Genomic DNA, 18,857 nt, shown 5'->3' with positions numbered 1-18,857 from the left:
CTACATTATACAACCCAGCTGTATAATACTGTTTGGGTTCCTGTGTTTTAGACCCAATTCAAATTTTAGTGCATTATTACACTGTAGGTACAGTCCACTTTTACCATCCAATAAATGCTCTTTTTTTTGTATAAATTGCCTTTACTTTTTTCTATCCTGTATAAATATTTTATTGATTATTAATACAATTTACAGAGACATTTTGCAGACACAGCCCCTGCCCTGCAAAGCTTACAATCTATGTTTTTGGTGCCTGAGGCACAGGGAGATAAAGGAACTTGCCCACGGTCACAAGGAGCCGGGAATTGAACCATGTTCCTCACTGAGCCACTCCTACCTGTGTAGGTATTGTATCAATGAATCAGCATGAGAGTTCTTCAAATATGAAATAATAAGTGTGAAGAGCAACTGGTGAGGTTTGGAAACATCAGTATACAGTACAGTATTCCCTTCCCTCTTCTCTCTTTTTGCAACCCACCTTTTCTTACATGTATTGAAAGCAAGGGGTCTCCGAAGATGAACCACACATATTTCATCCACAGGGACCCCCTGATTCCAAAGATACTTACAAGAAAGGTACCGCCACTACTGTCCCCTCTCGTGGAAACAAAATGGAGGTGTAAATCTCCTGCGTAACTGGGCCATTCCAATAGGCCCACGTGACGTGGGGGATTTATACCTCCATTAAGTACCGACAGCACCTTCTCCGGTAAGTATCTCGGGAACGAGGAAGTCCTCAGAGCTAAAATGAACGTGGTTCAGCCCTGCATCCTGTACATGTAATAAATAAAATGGGGGAAAACCAAGAGGAACTGCTGCTTTAATATATGAAGAACTCCCATGTTGTTGTAGTAAAATATATTACAACCTGCAGATGTTTTGCATAACCACAAAAAAATCTGTTCTATTAACATTCACAAACATGACCTACCTTCCTAGCTCAGAGACACAGTCTTCCAGAGCCTGTTTGTCCTTGAGACACTGCTTCTTTAGCTTCTGGAACTCTTTTTCAGCTTTAGATATCTGCTCCTGGATACTGCTCACCGTTGTTTTTGGCAGATAAAAATAAAGCTTTTTGCCTTCCTCGGAGGCTGCATCTAATTTGTGCTGGCCCTCACTGATGGAATCCAGTATACCCTGTGCAAGAAAAGAGAAACAAAGTATGAAATAAACATATACACACAAACACACACACCAAAAAAAAAAAATATATATATATATATATATAAAATCGTTTAACTTTGCATTTTCCTCCTTGTGGTAAACCAACTATCCTACACCTAAATCCTGAACCTACAGACCCACTATTTTTATTTATTAGACAGACGGCATGTAATGTAGCTGATTAAAGTATCATTTTGCTACTGTCTCCCTGAAATTAATTACTTTATTTTGAATGCAAGTCATTGGAAGTTTTAGACATGTCATACTTTTCCATCCTAAATCTCACTCAAACAAGCTTTCAAATATTGGTCAGTATACTGAATAGTGGTAGTAGATATGCTGTGCAAAGAGATGACAACGTTTTTTTTATCCTCGTGATCCCTTTAATAGGGAATTTGTCTCGTGTTTTATTACAAAAGTGAAAAGAAACAGCTCTATTAGTACTGCTATAATAAAGCTACACATGATATCAATATTCCAATTGGCCTTTTTTCCAAACTGTTCTTGGGTAAAAATGTTTTTATTAACTATTTTTCATATGAATGGCTGCCCAAATATAGCCATGTTTTATATGATTTATTAATGTAGTTTACAGGTGCAGAATATTAAAGCAGCAACCCTTCCCCACTTTATTTTTTTAATCATACTTTGTCCTTGTTCGTGGGGTCCCTCTAAGCTGATTCGTGTTCCCGCGAGTTCTGTGAAACCCTGGCTCTCCATTAAAAGGAATTTGCATTTTTTTTGTGGTTTCTTTAAAAAAACGACAAATGTGGCCACTGGGGGCCACCAATACAAAGCCATGATGTCATCTCTCTCTGATGATGTTGTTTCTATTGGCTGCCAGAGCCAGCACTGACCCAGGACCATTTTGTGTTCACTCTTCAAAATCCTTTGTAGCTCAGGGGGTTGGTTGGAGGGGGAGGGGGGAGTCGACAGAGGTGAGAGAACCACAGATCAGCTCTTGAGGGACCCACCAGTTCAGGCAAGAAAAGAACAAAAACATCAAGCAGCGTAGATTGCCACTTCCAGATTTCATACAGTAGATAGAAATGAAGCAGGGTGACTAAGAGGGTCATAGTTACTAAGTGGTGTTAAGCTTTAATGTCCCTTATGGTTCATTCACTTGAACTGGCCATAAGGTGCCTTACAACTTCGCACCATGTAGCTAATCTCTACCAGTCCCCTAGGAATATCTAAATTGTATACACTACAATCTTTCCATGCTTAACTATTCCCACTTTTAAGATATGAGTAATCAGAATGTAACCCACTTTTGCTCAACTTGCAAAGCACAGCGAACTAAATCTTACGTTTCTATTTACCAAACACATATTAAAATAGCAAATGAAAGATAATCAATTTAAAATAAATTATACCTGCAGATGCTGTAATTTCCCTTCCAATGTTTTGCTGTCTCCGGACCAGTCAGAAGTCTCTCTGACACCTTTTTTGATCTCTCCAAACCATTCCTGAAATTCTTGCATGGAGTCTAACACAAGGTAAAACATGTATCGTTTTAATGTATTCATTCAAAATGATTAAAATACAATATAAGCATGTAAAAAAAAATCCTTCCTGTTTCTAATATCATTGATTTTCCTAAGTCATGCTCGGAGATGATACCAACAAGGTCAGTATATCAGTAGCTACCTGCCACAAGTGCTGGTTTTTCAGCTCTCAATCTCTACAAAGCTCACTCCAATTTTCCAATACATATGTATGAAGTTAAAAAATAACAAAAATAAATACATTTCAGTATAGTGTTTGCTCTCATCCCCCATAGTGCTGTAAGGTTGTTCTATTCGGCCAGTGTCTTTCAAGTGACCTTACATTTTCTTTTTCTCTACAGGATATCGAAAAGGCGCTTGAATCCCTTATTGGAGCTCCAATGATCGCCCCCATGTACCTGTAGCTTTTCTGTTATAAATATCGCACATTCCTAATTTAAAACAAATATTTAAAGATCTATAAAGGCACACTTCCCTCCAATCTTCATTTAGATCAGTGGTCAAAGTGTAATGGTACTAGGGGTATAAAGCATCACTACTTCCTTCATTTGCAACCAAGAGTTCCACAGATTCTCTTTTTTAAAACATTTCTATTTAAAGAAAAACATATTTATTTTAGTTAGCGTCTTTACCTTTTTAAGCATAAATACTGTGCACATAAAATATGATCAAAATAGCTTTCTCTCAATGTTAAACAAATGCAAGTTTCAAGTCACACGCAGTATACCACTACTTTGTTAAGCCCCTTTGACCACTGCATGGGAAGTGCACTGGGATTAGTACTGGAAGTATGATGCCAATGCTTCACATCTTAGCTGTCCTTTCCTGCACTACTCTCACCCTCTTTGCTTAACAAAGAAGGGTGGGTAGTCGTGTTGGTCCTTTCTTCCATGTAGTAACAGAGGGAGGAGAAGGAGTAGGTGGTATGATCCCTTTTGGTCCAACAAGTAGTTGATATGTTACAATCTTTCAAACCTCTCAGTGTCCTTCATCAGGTGTCATGAAACCCGATGAAGGACCACGGAGAGGTTTGAAAGTTTGTAAAATATTAACAACTTGTTGGACCAATAAAAGGGATCATAGCACCTACTCCCTTTCCCTCTGCTTATGAAGATGTGACTTTAATAAGAACTCAGGATATGATCGTATGATGTACTTCTTATTTATTTAAGACATATGCTTAAAATCATAGCTGTTATCATATGCACGTAAAGCATACACCAAAAATAATCATTTAAAAACAAAGGTGGCCAGCCAAATATTAACCTCAGACTAAGACACTGGCACGAAGGTTTTTGTTTAGTGACTTTATTTTACAACTCTACTTATTTACTACTCTACTCTTGCGCACTTCTTTTGAACTGAATAATTTCATCAAACCGGATTTCATACCATTAAAGCATTTTTCTAATGTGTCCTGAAGCCTGGCTTGTGTTTTTAGGCAAAGCTGATTCACGGTTTCGTATTTCTTTATCAGGCCAGTCACAGTTCCCCCAAGGGCCTCCAGCTCTGAGGAGCGATATTTGCGGCAGAGGCTGTTGAGGTTCTCTTGTGTAGCATTAATGCTGCTTTGCTGGGTTTGAAGCTCTTTCTGTATTTCCTGTATAAATAGTCAGAGTTTGTATCAGGATTGTTAAGAATAGCATTTTCTCTTCTTCTATGCTCTGGGTTCTAAAATATAATTCTTAATAAAATGCAAATAAATTAAACAAATGTGGATAGTTGGATGCACACAGTAAACAATTATATTTCTATTATTATTCTAAATACAAATGATATATACGTATAGTACATTACAGTATATATATATATATATTATATATACACACACACAATGTGTATGTATACAGATTGATATATAGATAAGGTGAAGGCACTCACAGTTGAGGTACAATCGTAAATGTTGGGTACAGCCGCTGGCCACACCATAGTTATGGATAACTCTACACTAAACAAAAAAAGAAGCCCACTGCTCAACAATGAAAATAAGTGTGGCTTTAGAGGGTGGACCTAAGAGAAGGTTAGGAGTAACAAAGGGTACCTGCAGGTGGGATGGTGAGGAAAATTCCCTTAATTGGTGCATAGCTACTAAAGGAGAGATGCCACTTTAATTGTTATAGTGATGTATGATGGGGGTAGATATGGAAGTGTGACAGCAAGGAAGGAAACGCAGTGATACTGTGTAGTTCAGTGGGTGAATATAAAAATATAACTTTAATAGGAATGTTCATAAAATAAAGGGACACAAAATATATACAGTACAAGTAACAGTGATTACAATACGAACAGAAAGGGGGGGGGGGTGAATCCTGCTCTGCCTCTATAAGTAACAAGTGGAGGGTGCACTAGGAAAGCAAAATTCTACAATAGCAACAAAGCTACAACTCCTACCCTTAAGAAAAAGGAGTAGTGGAGGAGAAAAAGGGTCCCTAATACCAAGCACTCAACAGCCACACAAAATATTAAATAATAGCAATACAGAAGTCAGGTATCTATACAAATGGAGAAAGTCCCTGACAAACGGTAAGTATAATGGATAGCTTAAAAATACTTTATTAGGTCCTGGTCCCAATATAAAATAAAAGGGACACTAACACAAACAATACCTCCTTGTACTACAGTGTATATTAACAACAGAGAATCCTGAAGTAACAAAACCTCCCTGTGAAGCTGTATACAATTACTGGTAGAGGTATCTAAAACTAAGCCCTAATCCAACACATGTAACCACTGCAAAGATAACCAGAGAGATGGTACTCCTAATCACAATGCTGCTTTTGTGAATGCTACTGCACAATGAAAGCAGGAAAGGGAATAGGAAGTCACACAAAAAAATTGTCGAAAATAGCTCGGTGAATCCAAAGGGATAGACACATAATTCTCATGTTAATTATTGTAGAGTAAGCATTGTATCCATTGTATCGCTACATTGTATCCATGTATGTGAGGATACATTGAAGTGGAGTCACACTTTACTTTAGACCATGAGACACGGTTTGTGTCTCCTAGAGTAGGTAGGGATAGGGAGATTTTCTTTGTTGTCGCCACCAATATTAGGCACACTATACACCTGATATTTTAGGTATTACCTGCAGTTGAGTATAGTCACTCACACTACTCCAAATAGTTTAATTCTACTTTAGGGCTGACTAGCTATGATCACCTACCTGCCTGTCCTTTCCCTGTGGCCATAGACAATAGGGATCATTAGGCCATTATTTTATTTTCCTGTTGGTATATTAGCGTTATGTATGTATTGTTCTTATTCCAAGGACTGCCCTGATGCTTACTCTACAATTAACATGAGACTTATGTGTCTATCTCTTTGGATTCACGAGATATTTTGGACAATTTTTGTGTGTGACTTCCTATTCTCTTTCCTGCTTTCATTGTAGCATTCACAACAGCAGCATTGTGATTAGGAGTACCCGCTCTCGGTTATCTTTGCAGTGGCTACATGTGTTGGATTAGGGCTTAGTTTTAGATACAGTACCTCCACTAGTAATTGTATACAGTTTCAGAGGGAGGTTATGTTACTTCAGGATTCCCTGTTGTTAATATACACTGTAGTACAAGGAGGTATTGTTTGTGTTAGTGTCCCTTTTATTTTATATTGGGACAAGGACCTAATAAAGTATTTTTAAGCTATCCATTATACTTACTATTTGTCAGGGACTTTCTCCATTTGTATAGATACCTGACTTCTGTATTGCTATTATTTCATATTTTTTGTGGCTGTTCAGTGCATGCTATTAGAGACGTTGTCCAGAAGGGAATAATTCGAGGGCAACTCCAGATAAAAAATGAAAGGTATTTAATTCATCAGGTCACAATGGAGATGAAAGAAACCAACGCACCAACGCGTTTCATCCCTTAGGGACTTTTTCAAGGTGTGACTTAATCAACAAAACACTGCGTATATATAGGTACACAATTCACGTCAAAACCTACTGGTTTCGTGTCATACCCACGCGTCTGAGGTCCGTCGCAGCGCCGCGCATCCCCCCAAGACAGCCAGGGTAATCTGGTGCGTTGGTTTCTTTCATCTCCATTGTGACTTGATGAATTAAAGACCTTTCATTTTTTATCTGGAGTTGCCCTCGAATTATTCCCTTCTGGACAATGTTTTTGCTGTGCTCCTTTGCTCCACACAATCTGTTTGCTGATTCTACTCTGCAGGACTGCACGCTTTGGAACCTTGGAATTTAGGATCCATTTTGGATACCTCTATGGGCAGGTAATGGGCCCCTGCCCTCAAATGTTTACCTTTGACCCTATATCTGGGCATGCTTATGTTCTATAGCGGGTTAATATGCAAAGGCACTTGGTTGCGGTAGTCAAGTGGACACCACTAGGTCATTTGTCCCCTGGATGTATACTTATGGACTGTAGAGCATTATGATTGGTTCCAGTATGGTTATTATGGCTTGGATCATTTTTGTGTGATCAGAGTACACACATATTTGATCACCATTTCTCCACATATCATGCTATTAGAGACCCCTTTTTTACACATATAATATAAAACCGTATTAAATAGCAACATAGGTGATAAAACCTATTCGGTGGTCCGTCCTAGGGACAGCTTCTCCACTTACACACTTGAATGTAAAGTGGGCTTGCTAGCTCATTGCTGTTTAGCAGCCAATGTGACCCATTGAAACCCACAGTGTCTAAAAAGGGCGTAAACATGACCTATGGTATGCAAAAATGTGCACGTCACGTTCGAGCCCATTTTAGACACTGGGATTAAAAGGAGGCTTGTTGTGTGAACACCGGATGGTCTTGAGAAAGAATTGGAACAGAAATGTCTATTGCATAAACTACACTCATTGAGGCCAACATAACATTGTGTGTTAGAGGGAGGGTCTTTTTTTTTTTTTTGTATTGCACTGTAATGGTTTCTGAATGGGGAAATGCGCTATTAGCCATTTTTGGCAAATAGACTTTTTACCCATTCAGGTGTGGTGTTGGTGGTACAGGGGGTGGGTGAAGGTGGTAGTTGCCCCATCATGGTGTTTAGACCTTGTGGGAGGGTAACATGAGGGGTTAACCCCTTCATTACCTTAACAGTTATAACAGCTAAGGTAATGTAGGTGTTAACCTCTACTGCAGCGCTCCCGCAAAGCCTAAACACACACCTTGGGTCAACTACCACTTCACCCATCCCTTGTACCAACACATCAGTTCCACCCTTCTAACCCTTTCATTACCTTAGTGCAGCGGTGCGCAAACTGGGGGGCGCGCCCCCCTGGGGGGGCGCAAGATTGTTTAGGGTGGTCGCAGGAAGCAGCGGCGATTTTGGCAGGAGCAGAGAAAAAAAGCCGCCTGTAGCAGCAATTTTTCTTTTGCCCATTAGGTGGCGCTGTGCTGCGCTATGCTACACAGATACACTGCAGCATCTCCCTGCTTCCTGCATCAGCGTGTGACATGGGGAGAGGGGGTGGGTGAGACTGGGACATGGGGGTGAGACTGGGACATGGGGGGGGGGACTGGGAAATGGGGGGGGGGGGACTGGGACATGGGGGGGGACTGGGACATGGGGGGAGGGGTGTGTGTGACATGGGGAGGGGTGTGAGAGTGAGTGTGACATGGGGAGGGGAGTGAAAGAGCTACATGGGGAGGGGGTGAAAGAGCTACATGGGGAGGGGGTGAAAGAGCTACATGGGGAGGGGGTGAAAGAGAGACATGGGGATGAGAGAGACACTGGAGGGAAGGAGAGAGACACTGGCAGGAGGGAGGGAGACACTGGCAGGAGGGAGAGAGACACACAATGGCTGGAGGGAGAGTGTGAGAGAGACACTGGGGGGGAGGGAGTGACAATGGCTGGAGGGAGAGTGCGGGAGAGACACTGCGGGGGAGGGAGAGACAATGGGGGGAGGGAGAGACACACAGGGGGAGGGAAAGGGAGTGGGGGGAGACACTGAGGGGAGGGATAGAGAGGGACTGGAGGGGGAGTGAGAAATACAGGGAGAGGGAGAGACTGGAAGAGGAGTGTGAGACTGGAAGAGGGGAGAGAGTGAGACAATGGGGGAGGGAGAAAGAGACACACACTGGGGGGAGGGAAAGAGAGAGTGGGGGGAGAGAGGGGGCGACACTGAGGGGAGGAATAGAGAGGGACTGGAGGGGGAGTGAGAAATACAGGGAGAGGGAGAGACTGGAAGAGGGGAGAGAGGTCCTGAGAGGTTCTAATGTGGCGGGAAGAGAGAGATTAATAATACAGCAGAAATGGGGACACTATTAGACAAATATCATAATATTTATTTTTAAGTGATGTAATTTGTGTTATAAATACTTTTTTGTAGACGCGTGGTGGGGGCGTTACAAAGCTGGTTCGTCCTCATTGGCTGAACCAGCTCCCATGCGCTGACGTCATGTGATTTTGACTACATCAGGCAGGGGGGCCCGAGAAATTTCATGGATGAAAAGGGGGGCTCGGCATAAAAAGTTTGCTCACCCCTGCCTTAGTGGGTAGCCGCTAAGATAATGAAACAGGCTTTAATTTTAATTTTTATTAAATTTGATGTAATTTGGAGGTCTCCGTAGCTCAAATGAATGTGGGTCAATTCTGGAGACACCAGATTCAATCCTATGCAGTAAAAATAAAAGAAACTCCATGATATGAAAATCGCAATTCCGATATCACCACACCAGATTGCGAGAAAATAATGTGAGTTTTTAAAGTACGATATTTACCGTATATTCCGGCATATAAGACGACTTTTTAAACCAGGAAAATCTTCTTAAAAGTTGGGGGTCGTCTTATACGCCGGGTATAGTCTTATACGCCGACTGGGGGGCGCAGCCTGTGCGGCGAAACCTGGGGGCAGAGCAGAGCAGTGGCAGGCAGAAGCTCCGTGCTGCTGCTGCTGTTTCCCTGTGCTTGCAGAGGGGGCGGGGCGTCACTCTACACACAGACACAAGCCCTCCTCTTCCTGTCTTTACTCCTCCAGTGTTCCGCAGCGTGGGGAGCCGAGCATGCAGTACAGTAGTACTTTCACACACGTGTGTGTGTGTGTGTGTGTGTGTGTGTGTGTCTGTATATAGTGATGTGTCTGTATATAGTGATGTGTCTGTATATAGTGATGTGTGTGTGTGTATATATATAGTGATGTGTGTGTATATAGTGATGTGTGTGTGTATATATATAGTGATGTGTGTGTATATAGTGATGTGTGTGTGTGTGTGTGTATATATATATAGTGATGTGTGTGTATATAGTGGTGTGTGTGTGTATATAGTGGTGTGTGTGTATATATATATAGTGATGTGTGTGTATATAGTGGTGTGTGTGTGTGTATATATATATAGTGATGTGTGTGTGTATAGTGGTGTGTGTGTGTGTGTGTGTGTGTATATATATAGTAATGTGTGTGTATATAGTGGTGTGTGTGTGTGTATATAGTGATGTGTGTGTGTATAGATATATGTATAGTGGTGTGTGTGTGTGTGTGTGTGTGTGTATGTGTATATATATGTATAGTGGTGTGTGTGTATAGTGATGTGTGTGTATAGTTGTGTGTGTGTGTGTGTGTATAGTGATGTGTGTGTGTGTATATATAGTGATGTGTGTGTATATAGTGGTGTGTGTGTGTGTATATATATATATATAGTGATGTGTGTGTATATATATATAGTGATGTGTGTGTATATAGTGGTGTGTGTGTGTATATATATATAGTGATGTGTGTGTATATAGTGGTGTGTGTGTGTGTGTATATATATATAGTGATGTGTGTATATAGTGGTGTGTGTGTGTGTGTGTGTATATAGTGATGTGTGTGTGTGTGTGTATATATATATATATATATATATATATATGTATAGTGGTGTGTGTGTGTGTGTGTGTGTGTGTGTGTGTGTGTGTATATATATGTATAGTGGTGTGTGTGTGTATAGTTGTGTGTGTGTGTGTGTGTATAGTGATGTGTGTGTATATAGTGATGTGTGTGTGTGTGTATATATATATATGTATAGTGGTGTGTGTATAGTGATGTGTGTGTGTGTGTGTGTGTATAATGATGTGTGTGTGTGTGTATATAGTGATGTGTGTGTGTGTGTATATATATGTGTGTGTGTGTGTGTGTGTGTGTGTGTGTGTGTGTGTGTGTGTGTGTGTGTGTGTGTGTGTGTGTGTGTGTGTGTGTGTGTGTGTGTGTGTGTGTGTGTGTATCCCAAACTCTATATTTTAACTGGAAAAGTTGGGGGTCGTCTTATACGCCCAGTCGTCTTATACGCTGGAATATACGGTATATAGGAATTTAGTGAATAGCAGTTGCTGGCAAAAAATGCGCGTTTGGGCATTGTTTCAGCTACCACATTACTTGTTAGTCAGAATGTTATAGCTCGTTAAAAAGCTGTTTTAGTTTGATATTGTCATGTTATCGAAGCTTTGTGAAAAGCTACACAAGCAATATACAAGCAGTGTACATCTGCGTCGCCCCAAAGGCGGACACCTAATGAGGCTCCCAAACAGCTGCTCTCCTCTGTACAGGACCAGCGTGCTAAGGTTTAACATTTGCTTGTACTTTGTGGAACGTCAACCCCACCCACTGGAATGTTAATGAGCCAAGAGGACAAAGAACTTTGTATCCGCACCTGCATTCAACCTGAACCAATCAGTACCTGCATCCTTTCAGTGTACAGACAGCCTTTGGCGCAGCCAAGGGGTGTAAGCCATTTGCTGATGTTTGGTGATGTTAAAGCTTCTCTATTTCAATCTGAAACTCACCAGGCCTTTATCTCCTGAACCCAATTTTCCTACACTATCTGTCCATGAAATGTCTGTGAATTGACTGTATAACCTCCTGTTCTTTTAATGTAACCATGTATTGTTAACATAACTCTGTGCCCAGGACATATTTGAAAACGAGAAGTAACTCTCAATGTATTACTTCCTGGTAAAACATTTTTATAAAATAAAAAATATATCGCTCTAAAAGGGGACTTAACCAGCATTAATGCACTTATCGAAGTTTCGTAAATAGGCTACATTGTTGTATAAGGGTTGTGCTTGCTATATTATCATAAATATATATATACATACACACACACACACACACACACACACACACACACACACCCATACTATATAAATTTAAGGAAGTGGAAATTGCATCCTATATACACAGTAACTGCATCAATATTAGATGTCATTGTAAAAATGTACATTTGATTAATTCCACGGTAGTCATGTAATTTATCTATTTACCTTCACTTTCTTCAGGTCATCAGCTTCTTGACTGCATGTATACTTCAGAATAGACTCTTCAACTTTACTTAACCAATTTGTCATTTGCTCTATAAATGTTTCCAACTGCATCTTCTGGGCACTGAAATCATTCAATGTTCCTTTGGCCATCTGGGACATCTCCTTAGCATGCTCTAGTTTCTGCCTTAAATCTGCTTCCATGAACTACAACAACGAAATAGAAATGCATTGATATACCAAGGTATCGCTTTTGCTGAATGGTATATAACACATTTTACACTGTTCTTCTGACAATAAAGACAATTTAGCTCATAAAACCATGTTTGCCATAGTCACTGTGCGTAGAAATCAGATTTAATATTTACAATATATTAAATCAGTAAATGTGTATCTACACATTTTGTGGGCTATACTCTACTTTATATCAAAGTGTTGTAGTTGCAAAATTGGGGTAAACCTGAATAATTCTGGTGCAATATTTTGCTTCAGTTTTGCAGCAAGGAACCGTTGATAAAGAACCCTTTTGTGTATAATCAATTTATTCTTCTTAATGTCTGAATTTTCTTTAGTGATTAAAGAAGCCTACAAAATGATTATCATTTAGTATCCACAGTATTTGTTCTCAGTCCTACCTGAAGTTCTGCTGGAGGTTCCTGACTCTTAGTCAATTCGCTGAGCTCATACACCTTAGAATGAAATTCTTCCAACTTCTGACCTTTGTTTGTGACTTCAGACTGAATTACAAAGAGGGAACATGTAAAATGAAATATGAGAATAGTACACCAAGTTTAAGAGTTTTCCAGAAACGTCCAGATATCAGACCGAAAAACACATTCTTCCATTTGCAGTGCTATAATTAAAACCACACTTCCAAAGGGTGTGTGAGCCTGGAAACAGTTACTTTTTCTACTATTGTCTGTGAAATGGAAATAAGGTATAATATCACTAAGTCGGCTGAATATATGAATATATATATATATATACAGTGTTCGACAATCCTATACATTTACTCGCCCGGGGCGGGTGGATTTAACCCCCAGGCGAGTAACTATTGGCCCAAGCAGCACACGTGTTTTGTTTTTTAAATTTTCCCTGCTCGCGCTGAAATTTCCCTGCTCGCGCTGGCTGAAAAAAAAAAAAAACTCCCCCTACCTGACAGATGATTGGCGCGCGCTCCCAGGCTTTGTGGGCGCGCGGCCAGGCTCTATATGAGCCAGCCCCCAACGAGCGGCCATTTTTTTCCCATGGAGGATGGAGGACACAGTAAGTATTATCTGTGCCTTCCTCCACCTCCCTCCCCTCCCCGGTGCTCCTGCTGCCCGCAGTTATGGTGATGGGAGCGGGGGATGCCCCCTCATGTCCCCGTTCCCCCCCCCGCTTCCCCCCGGTCCCGTGTCAGAGAGCGCGCCGGGTGATGGGAGCGGGGGATGCCCCCTCATGTCCCCGCTTCCCCCCGGTCCCGCGTCAGAGAGCGCGTCGGGTGATGGGAGCGGGGGATGCCCCCTCATGTCCCCGCTTCCCCCCCCGCTTCCCCCCGGTCCCGCGTCAGAGAGCGCGTCGGGTGATGGGAGCGGGGGATGACCCCTCATGTCCCCGCTTCCCCCCGGTCCCGCGTCAGAGAGCGCGTCGGGTGATGGGAGCGGGGGATGCCCCCTCATGTCCCCGCTTCCCCCCCCCGCTTCCCCCCGGTCCCGCGTCAGAGAGCGCGTTGGGTGATGGGAGCGGGGTATGCCCCCTCATGTCCCTGCTTCCCCCCCCGCTTCCCCCCGGTCCCGCGTCAGAGAGCGCGTCGGGTGATGGGAGCGGGGGATGACCCCTCATGTCCCCGCTTCCCCCCGGTCCCGCGTCAGAGAGCGCGTCGGGTGATGGGAGCGGGGGATGCCCCCTCATGTCCCCGCTTCCCCCCGGTCCCGCGTCAGAGAGCGCGTCGGGTGATGGGAGCGGGGGATGCCCCCTCATGTCCCCGCTTCCCCCCGGTCCCGCGTCAGAGAGCGCGTCGGGTGATGGGAGCGGGGGATGCCCCCTCATGTCCCCGCTTCCCCCCGGTCCCGCGTCAGAGAGCGCGCCGGGTGATGGGAGCAGGGGATTCCCCCTCATGTCCCCGCTTTCCCCGGTCCCGCGTCAGAGAGCGCGCCGGGTGATGGGAGCGGGGGATGCCCCCTCATCCCCCCGGTTCCGCGTCAGAGAGCGCGCCGGGTGATGGGAGCGGGGGAAGCCCCCTCATGTGGGAGCGGAGCAGGAGATGGGCGGGGGAGCGTGGTGGTGCTGGTCATGGCCTGTGTGTGTGTATATAGGTGTGTATATATGTGTGTGTGTGTGTGTATGTGTGTGGGAGTGTGTGTATGTATGTGGGAGTGTGTGTATGTATGTGGGAGTGTGTATGTATGTGGGAGTGTGTGTATTTATGTGGGAGTGTGTGTATGTATCTGGGAGTGTGTGTATGTATGTATGTGTGTGTGTGTGTGTGTGTATGTATATATATAGGAGAATGTGTATGTGTGTATGGGAGTATGTGTGACACCAGAGGTACCTCCCCCCCCCCCAATCAGTCAGTCACCCCTGCCCCGGTCAGTCAGTCACCCCTGCCCCGGTCAGTCAGTCACCCCTGCCCCGGTCAGTCACCCCTGCCCCCCTCTCTCTGGTCTCCCCCCATCTCCCCTCTCTCTGGTCTCCCCCCGTCTCCCCTCTCTCTGGTCTCCCCCGTCTCCCCTCTCTCTGGTCTCCCCCTCTCTGGTCTCCCCTCTCTCTGGTCTCCCCTCTCTCTGGTCTCCCCTCTCTCTAGTCTCCCCCGTCTCCCCTCTCTCTGGTCTTCCCCCTCTCTCTGGTCTCCCCCCTCTCTCTGGTCTCCCCCCTCTCTCTGTTCTCCCCCGTCTCCCCTCTCTCTGGTCTCCCCCGTCTCCCCTCTCTCTGGTCTCCCCCGTCTCCCCTCTCTCCCCTCTCTCTGGTCTCCCCCGTCTCCCCTCTCTCTGGTCTCCCCCGTCTCCCCTCTCTCTGGTCTCCCCTCTCTCTGGTCTCCCCCCTCTCTGGTCTCCCCCCTCTCTGGTCTCCCCCCTCTCTGGTCTCCCCTCTCTCTGGTCTCCCCCGTCTCCCCTCTCTCTGGTCTCTTTCTCTCCCCTCTCTTTCTCTCCCCCCTCTGTCTCCTTCTCTCTCCTTTCTCTTTTTCTCTCTCCCTCTCTCTTTTTCTCTCTCCCTCCTCTGTCTCTTTTTCTCTCTCCCTCCTCTGTCTCTTTTTCTCTCTCCCTCCTCTGTCTCTTTTTCTCTCTCCCTCCTCTGTCTCTTTTTCTCTCTCCCTCCTCTGTCTCTTTTTCTCTCTCCCTCCTCTGTCTCTTTTTCTCTCTCCCTCCTCTGTCTCTTTTTCTCTCTCCCTCCTCTGTCTCTTTTTTCTCTCCCTCCTCTGTCTCTTTTTTCTCTTTCTCTCTCTCCTCTCTCTCTTTCTCTCTCTTCCTCTCTCTCCCTCTCTCTCTCCCTCTCTTCCTCTCTCTCCCTCTCTTCCTCTCTCTCCCTCTCTCCCTCTCTCTCCCTCTCTCTCCCTCTCTCTCCCTCTCTTCCTCCCTCTCTCTTCCTCTCTCTTCCTCTCTCTCTCCCTCTCTCTTCCTCTCTCTCTCTCTTCCCGCCTCTCTCTCTCTCTCTCTCTCTTCCTCTCTTCCTCTCTTTCTCTCTTTCTCTCTTTCTCTCTCTCCCTCTCTCTCCCTCTCTCTCCCCCTCTCTCCCCCTCTCTCTCTTCCTCTCTCTCTTCCTCTCTCTCTTCCTCTCTCTCTTCCTCTCTCTCTTCCTCTCTCTCTTCCTCTCTCTCCCCCTCTCTGTATCTGGATATCTTATTTACCCTATATATCTTAACTGTCCTATACTACACCAAAATAACCTATACTGCTTTCTTCCAAATCTGACTCAAGCTTCACACGGGAGACATCGGAACCCCCCCTAACCCAGGAGACAGGTAGGGAACACATTCCCTCCAATGTATAACATTGCGGGAATGAGGTACCTGGACATTGAGGGACTGCGGATCAGGTAAGATCCCAGGTGGGATTGCTGCTTTAGATATTGTGAAGCGGGGACGTCCAGACACTGGTTAAGGGGTTCAGGAAACTAGTCATCCACACCTGGCTTTTATTTCTAGATCGACACTTACACACACACACACACACACAACTAAATACATTTGTCAAAAACGAATGTTGTTCTGACTAGGAATTTATTAAATGTATTTTAATTTTAATTATATATTTTATTTTAAAGCGAGGTTGGGGGCGGGACTAGGGGCGGGGTTGGGGGCGGGACTAGGGGCGGGGTTGGGGGCGGGACTAGGTGGCGAGTAGATTTTTTGGTTGGGCGAGTAGATTTTTGGGTGATTTGTCGAACACTGTATATATATATATATATATATATATATATATATTTCTGTAAGAATGAACAGACTAAATGCACTAAATAACCCAAAGAGCAACAACCAATATCACTAATCATTTCTGTTTTGGAGTAGAGATACAGAGCCTAATTTACCCATTCTACTCTATAAAACAGCTGCTGTGCCAGATTAAGCCAATTCGATGGGGAGAAAGGGTTCTTCTATTGGCCTGAAGAAATCTTACGGCATAGCGCTGCTATAAGTATGGTACACCATCCACATTTTAGGAGTACAGTTTAAAAGTAATACAGTACTTTTTTAAATTTCACAATGATCTCTAAACGTTCAATTACTTTCAGGAAAATATCTTCTGTGTACTATCGCTAAAAAAAACCCAATAGTTTTCACAAACTGGCTGCTAAAGTATTACAGCACTTAGGAAAGTGGACTTGTAAAAATATGTAGTACTTCAATATAAGGGAGGCAAATCCAAATAGAAGTCTGCAAAATGCTATGGTGCAAGAAAATAGACAACAAAATTAAAGAAAGCATGGAATAGGTACTGGTGACAGTATCACAATGAGTAATATAAATAGATAAACAGTTAATGTCCTATTAAAAGCATAGCGTTAGAAATAATGGATATTAGTAACAAAAATGAGATGCAATTAAGCCATATCATATGCATACCCTACTCATTAAGCTCTGTTAAGGTTAACACAGGGAAATTATGCTACATTATTTAAGTCATACCTAAACAAAACATTACACTGTCAAACACTGAAACCGGTCGAAATGCAAAGGTTCTACTTTAGTGTCGGGATGGGAGTACTGCCAGGTTCAGAAAAGACTTAAATAACAGTCTTATTTCCCTCTCCTCCCAAAGCCTTATTACATTGTCTAGCAGGGACTAACACATTGGGGTAGATCCTCGGAAGGTCACTTATTTAACGTTTCGTTAATGTCAATTTAACATATCCATATCGCATATACCCAAAGTTGCTTAATGCAACAATGTCCTGGCATTTTCCCTAAAAATAACATATCGATAAATTTGAACGGACGCTAGGCTTACTCATATGCAAATTATTTACTTAACAATGGAGATCCTCAGACCTCCGTTAATGTTAGCACATGATAATAACACTGCAATATTTAGCACCTTCCAAAAGCTGCCCTTACTCACATCCAGGCCCTGATTATTTGAGTTATTTCTGGGAATATCTTAAAAGTAATGTAATAAGTACATGACTTAGCCCTTTCATTACAAAATGTTACATGTGCCATGCAAAGATATATAATATGGATCATATAAATGTCTGATACACAAACTGTATTATGTTTTTTTTAGTGTTTAAAGTGATATGTTTGTGTGAACTATTATGGTATGTAATGTAATAATTACTGTATGAAGTATGGGTGCACAATAATATGTATCCATACATATCTCAACACAATAAATTAATATTTCATTTTTATTAATGTACAAATAAAATAAAGTAAGGATGTCCTTCTTTCATTTATTTAAATTGTACATAAATACAAATGAAATATTTATGAATTTGAAAATAACGTAGTACATTCATTAGTTTTGCATAAAATTAGCTTAGAGGATACAGCATTTAGTCAGGGAAATTAGCATGCGCTCCTACTTTACGTAACATCATGTTATTTGGCCTTATTTAACTGAGCTTAATGACTCTAGGTCGTAGAAAGCCAGGATGCCCTTATCTATTGTTACCTCCAATATATTTCCTATACAAGCAATTGATTAGTAAATGGCATATATGTGATATAGCATAGAGGTTATCACAGACCTGAAAATCCTCAAGGCATGTTTTCATTCGTTGGCTGTTGTTTAGGTTGGTAATACTCTCACTCATCTGTGAAATGGAGCTACTAGACCATTCATCAATTTCATCATTAATGCTTAATACATCTTCCCATAAAGATAGGCTTACACTTAGCCTTTCCAAACCATCATCGATTCTTTCTAGCACCTGTATGAGATGAGCAACACAAATATCCTATTAGTGAGAACACTTCCGAAAAGTTGTTGGTCATTTATCCCCCCCTAACAAAATTAAAGCAATGATCCTTTCTAATTGTTTTATTTTTTACCCATTTACTTTTATAGGATGGGAACAGGGAGGTCCCCTTGAACTGAACTGCATTATTTTTAAGCTCAGGGGTTCCCCCAGTTTACAAGATATATTACTGTGAAGTTATCTGGTTTAACTCTCCCTCCAGTAGAATCAAAATGGCTGCCAAATCTGAGGTCAATAAAGAAGCTGCAACATCATCAGCTGCAGATTTCTATTGGACTGAGATTTAAATCCCCTTTATAAACCAGGACGTAATACTGATATGTTCACAAGTATCTTGGAAACTATGTGGTTCCTGGAGCTGAAAATAGTGTGGGTCAGCTCTAGAGGACCCCTCGGTTTCCATCCTGTAAAATAAGAGGATAAGTTAGGGGATAGCTGCTTTGAGTGTGCACTACATGAAATGCTATACAATAAACTGAAGATATACAGAAATAGATTTTTTATCATTAAAATGTAGGCTGTCATAACAAATAAAAAAATGACATCAAACCACTGGCATTATTTATGGTTATTTTACA

General features: G+C 42.7%; 1 protein-coding gene across 15 annotated transcripts in view; it reads right to left on the bottom strand.

The window, feature by feature from the left end:
- The window catches only part of SYNE1 (spectrin repeat containing nuclear envelope protein 1), a 603,546-nt gene that overhangs the window by 292,297 nt on the left and 292,392 nt on the right, over positions 1–18,857 (bottom strand). For all 15 annotated transcript variants that reach the window (XM_075596504.1, XM_075596505.1, XM_075596506.1 and 12 more), the window contains 6 exons: positions 18,049–18,231; positions 12,516–12,617; positions 11,884–12,087; positions 4,065–4,272; positions 2,541–2,653; positions 932–1,137 (listed from right to left, as the gene is read on the bottom strand). In XM_075596504.1, coding sequence (XP_075452619.1) covers positions 932–1,137; positions 2,541–2,653; positions 4,065–4,272; positions 11,884–12,087; positions 12,516–12,617; positions 18,049–18,231 — 1,016 coding nt within the window. The remainder of the gene's footprint in view (positions 1–931; positions 1,138–2,540; positions 2,654–4,064; positions 4,273–11,883; positions 12,088–12,515; positions 12,618–18,048; positions 18,232–18,857) is intronic.

Source organism: Ascaphus truei, chromosome 4 (genome assembly GCF_040206685.1).
Source record: "Ascaphus truei isolate aAscTru1 chromosome 4, aAscTru1.hap1, whole genome shotgun sequence".
Lineage (NCBI taxonomy): Eukaryota > Metazoa > Chordata > Amphibia > Anura > Ascaphidae > Ascaphus > Ascaphus truei.
This window is presented reverse-complemented; position numbering and strand designations above follow the sequence as displayed.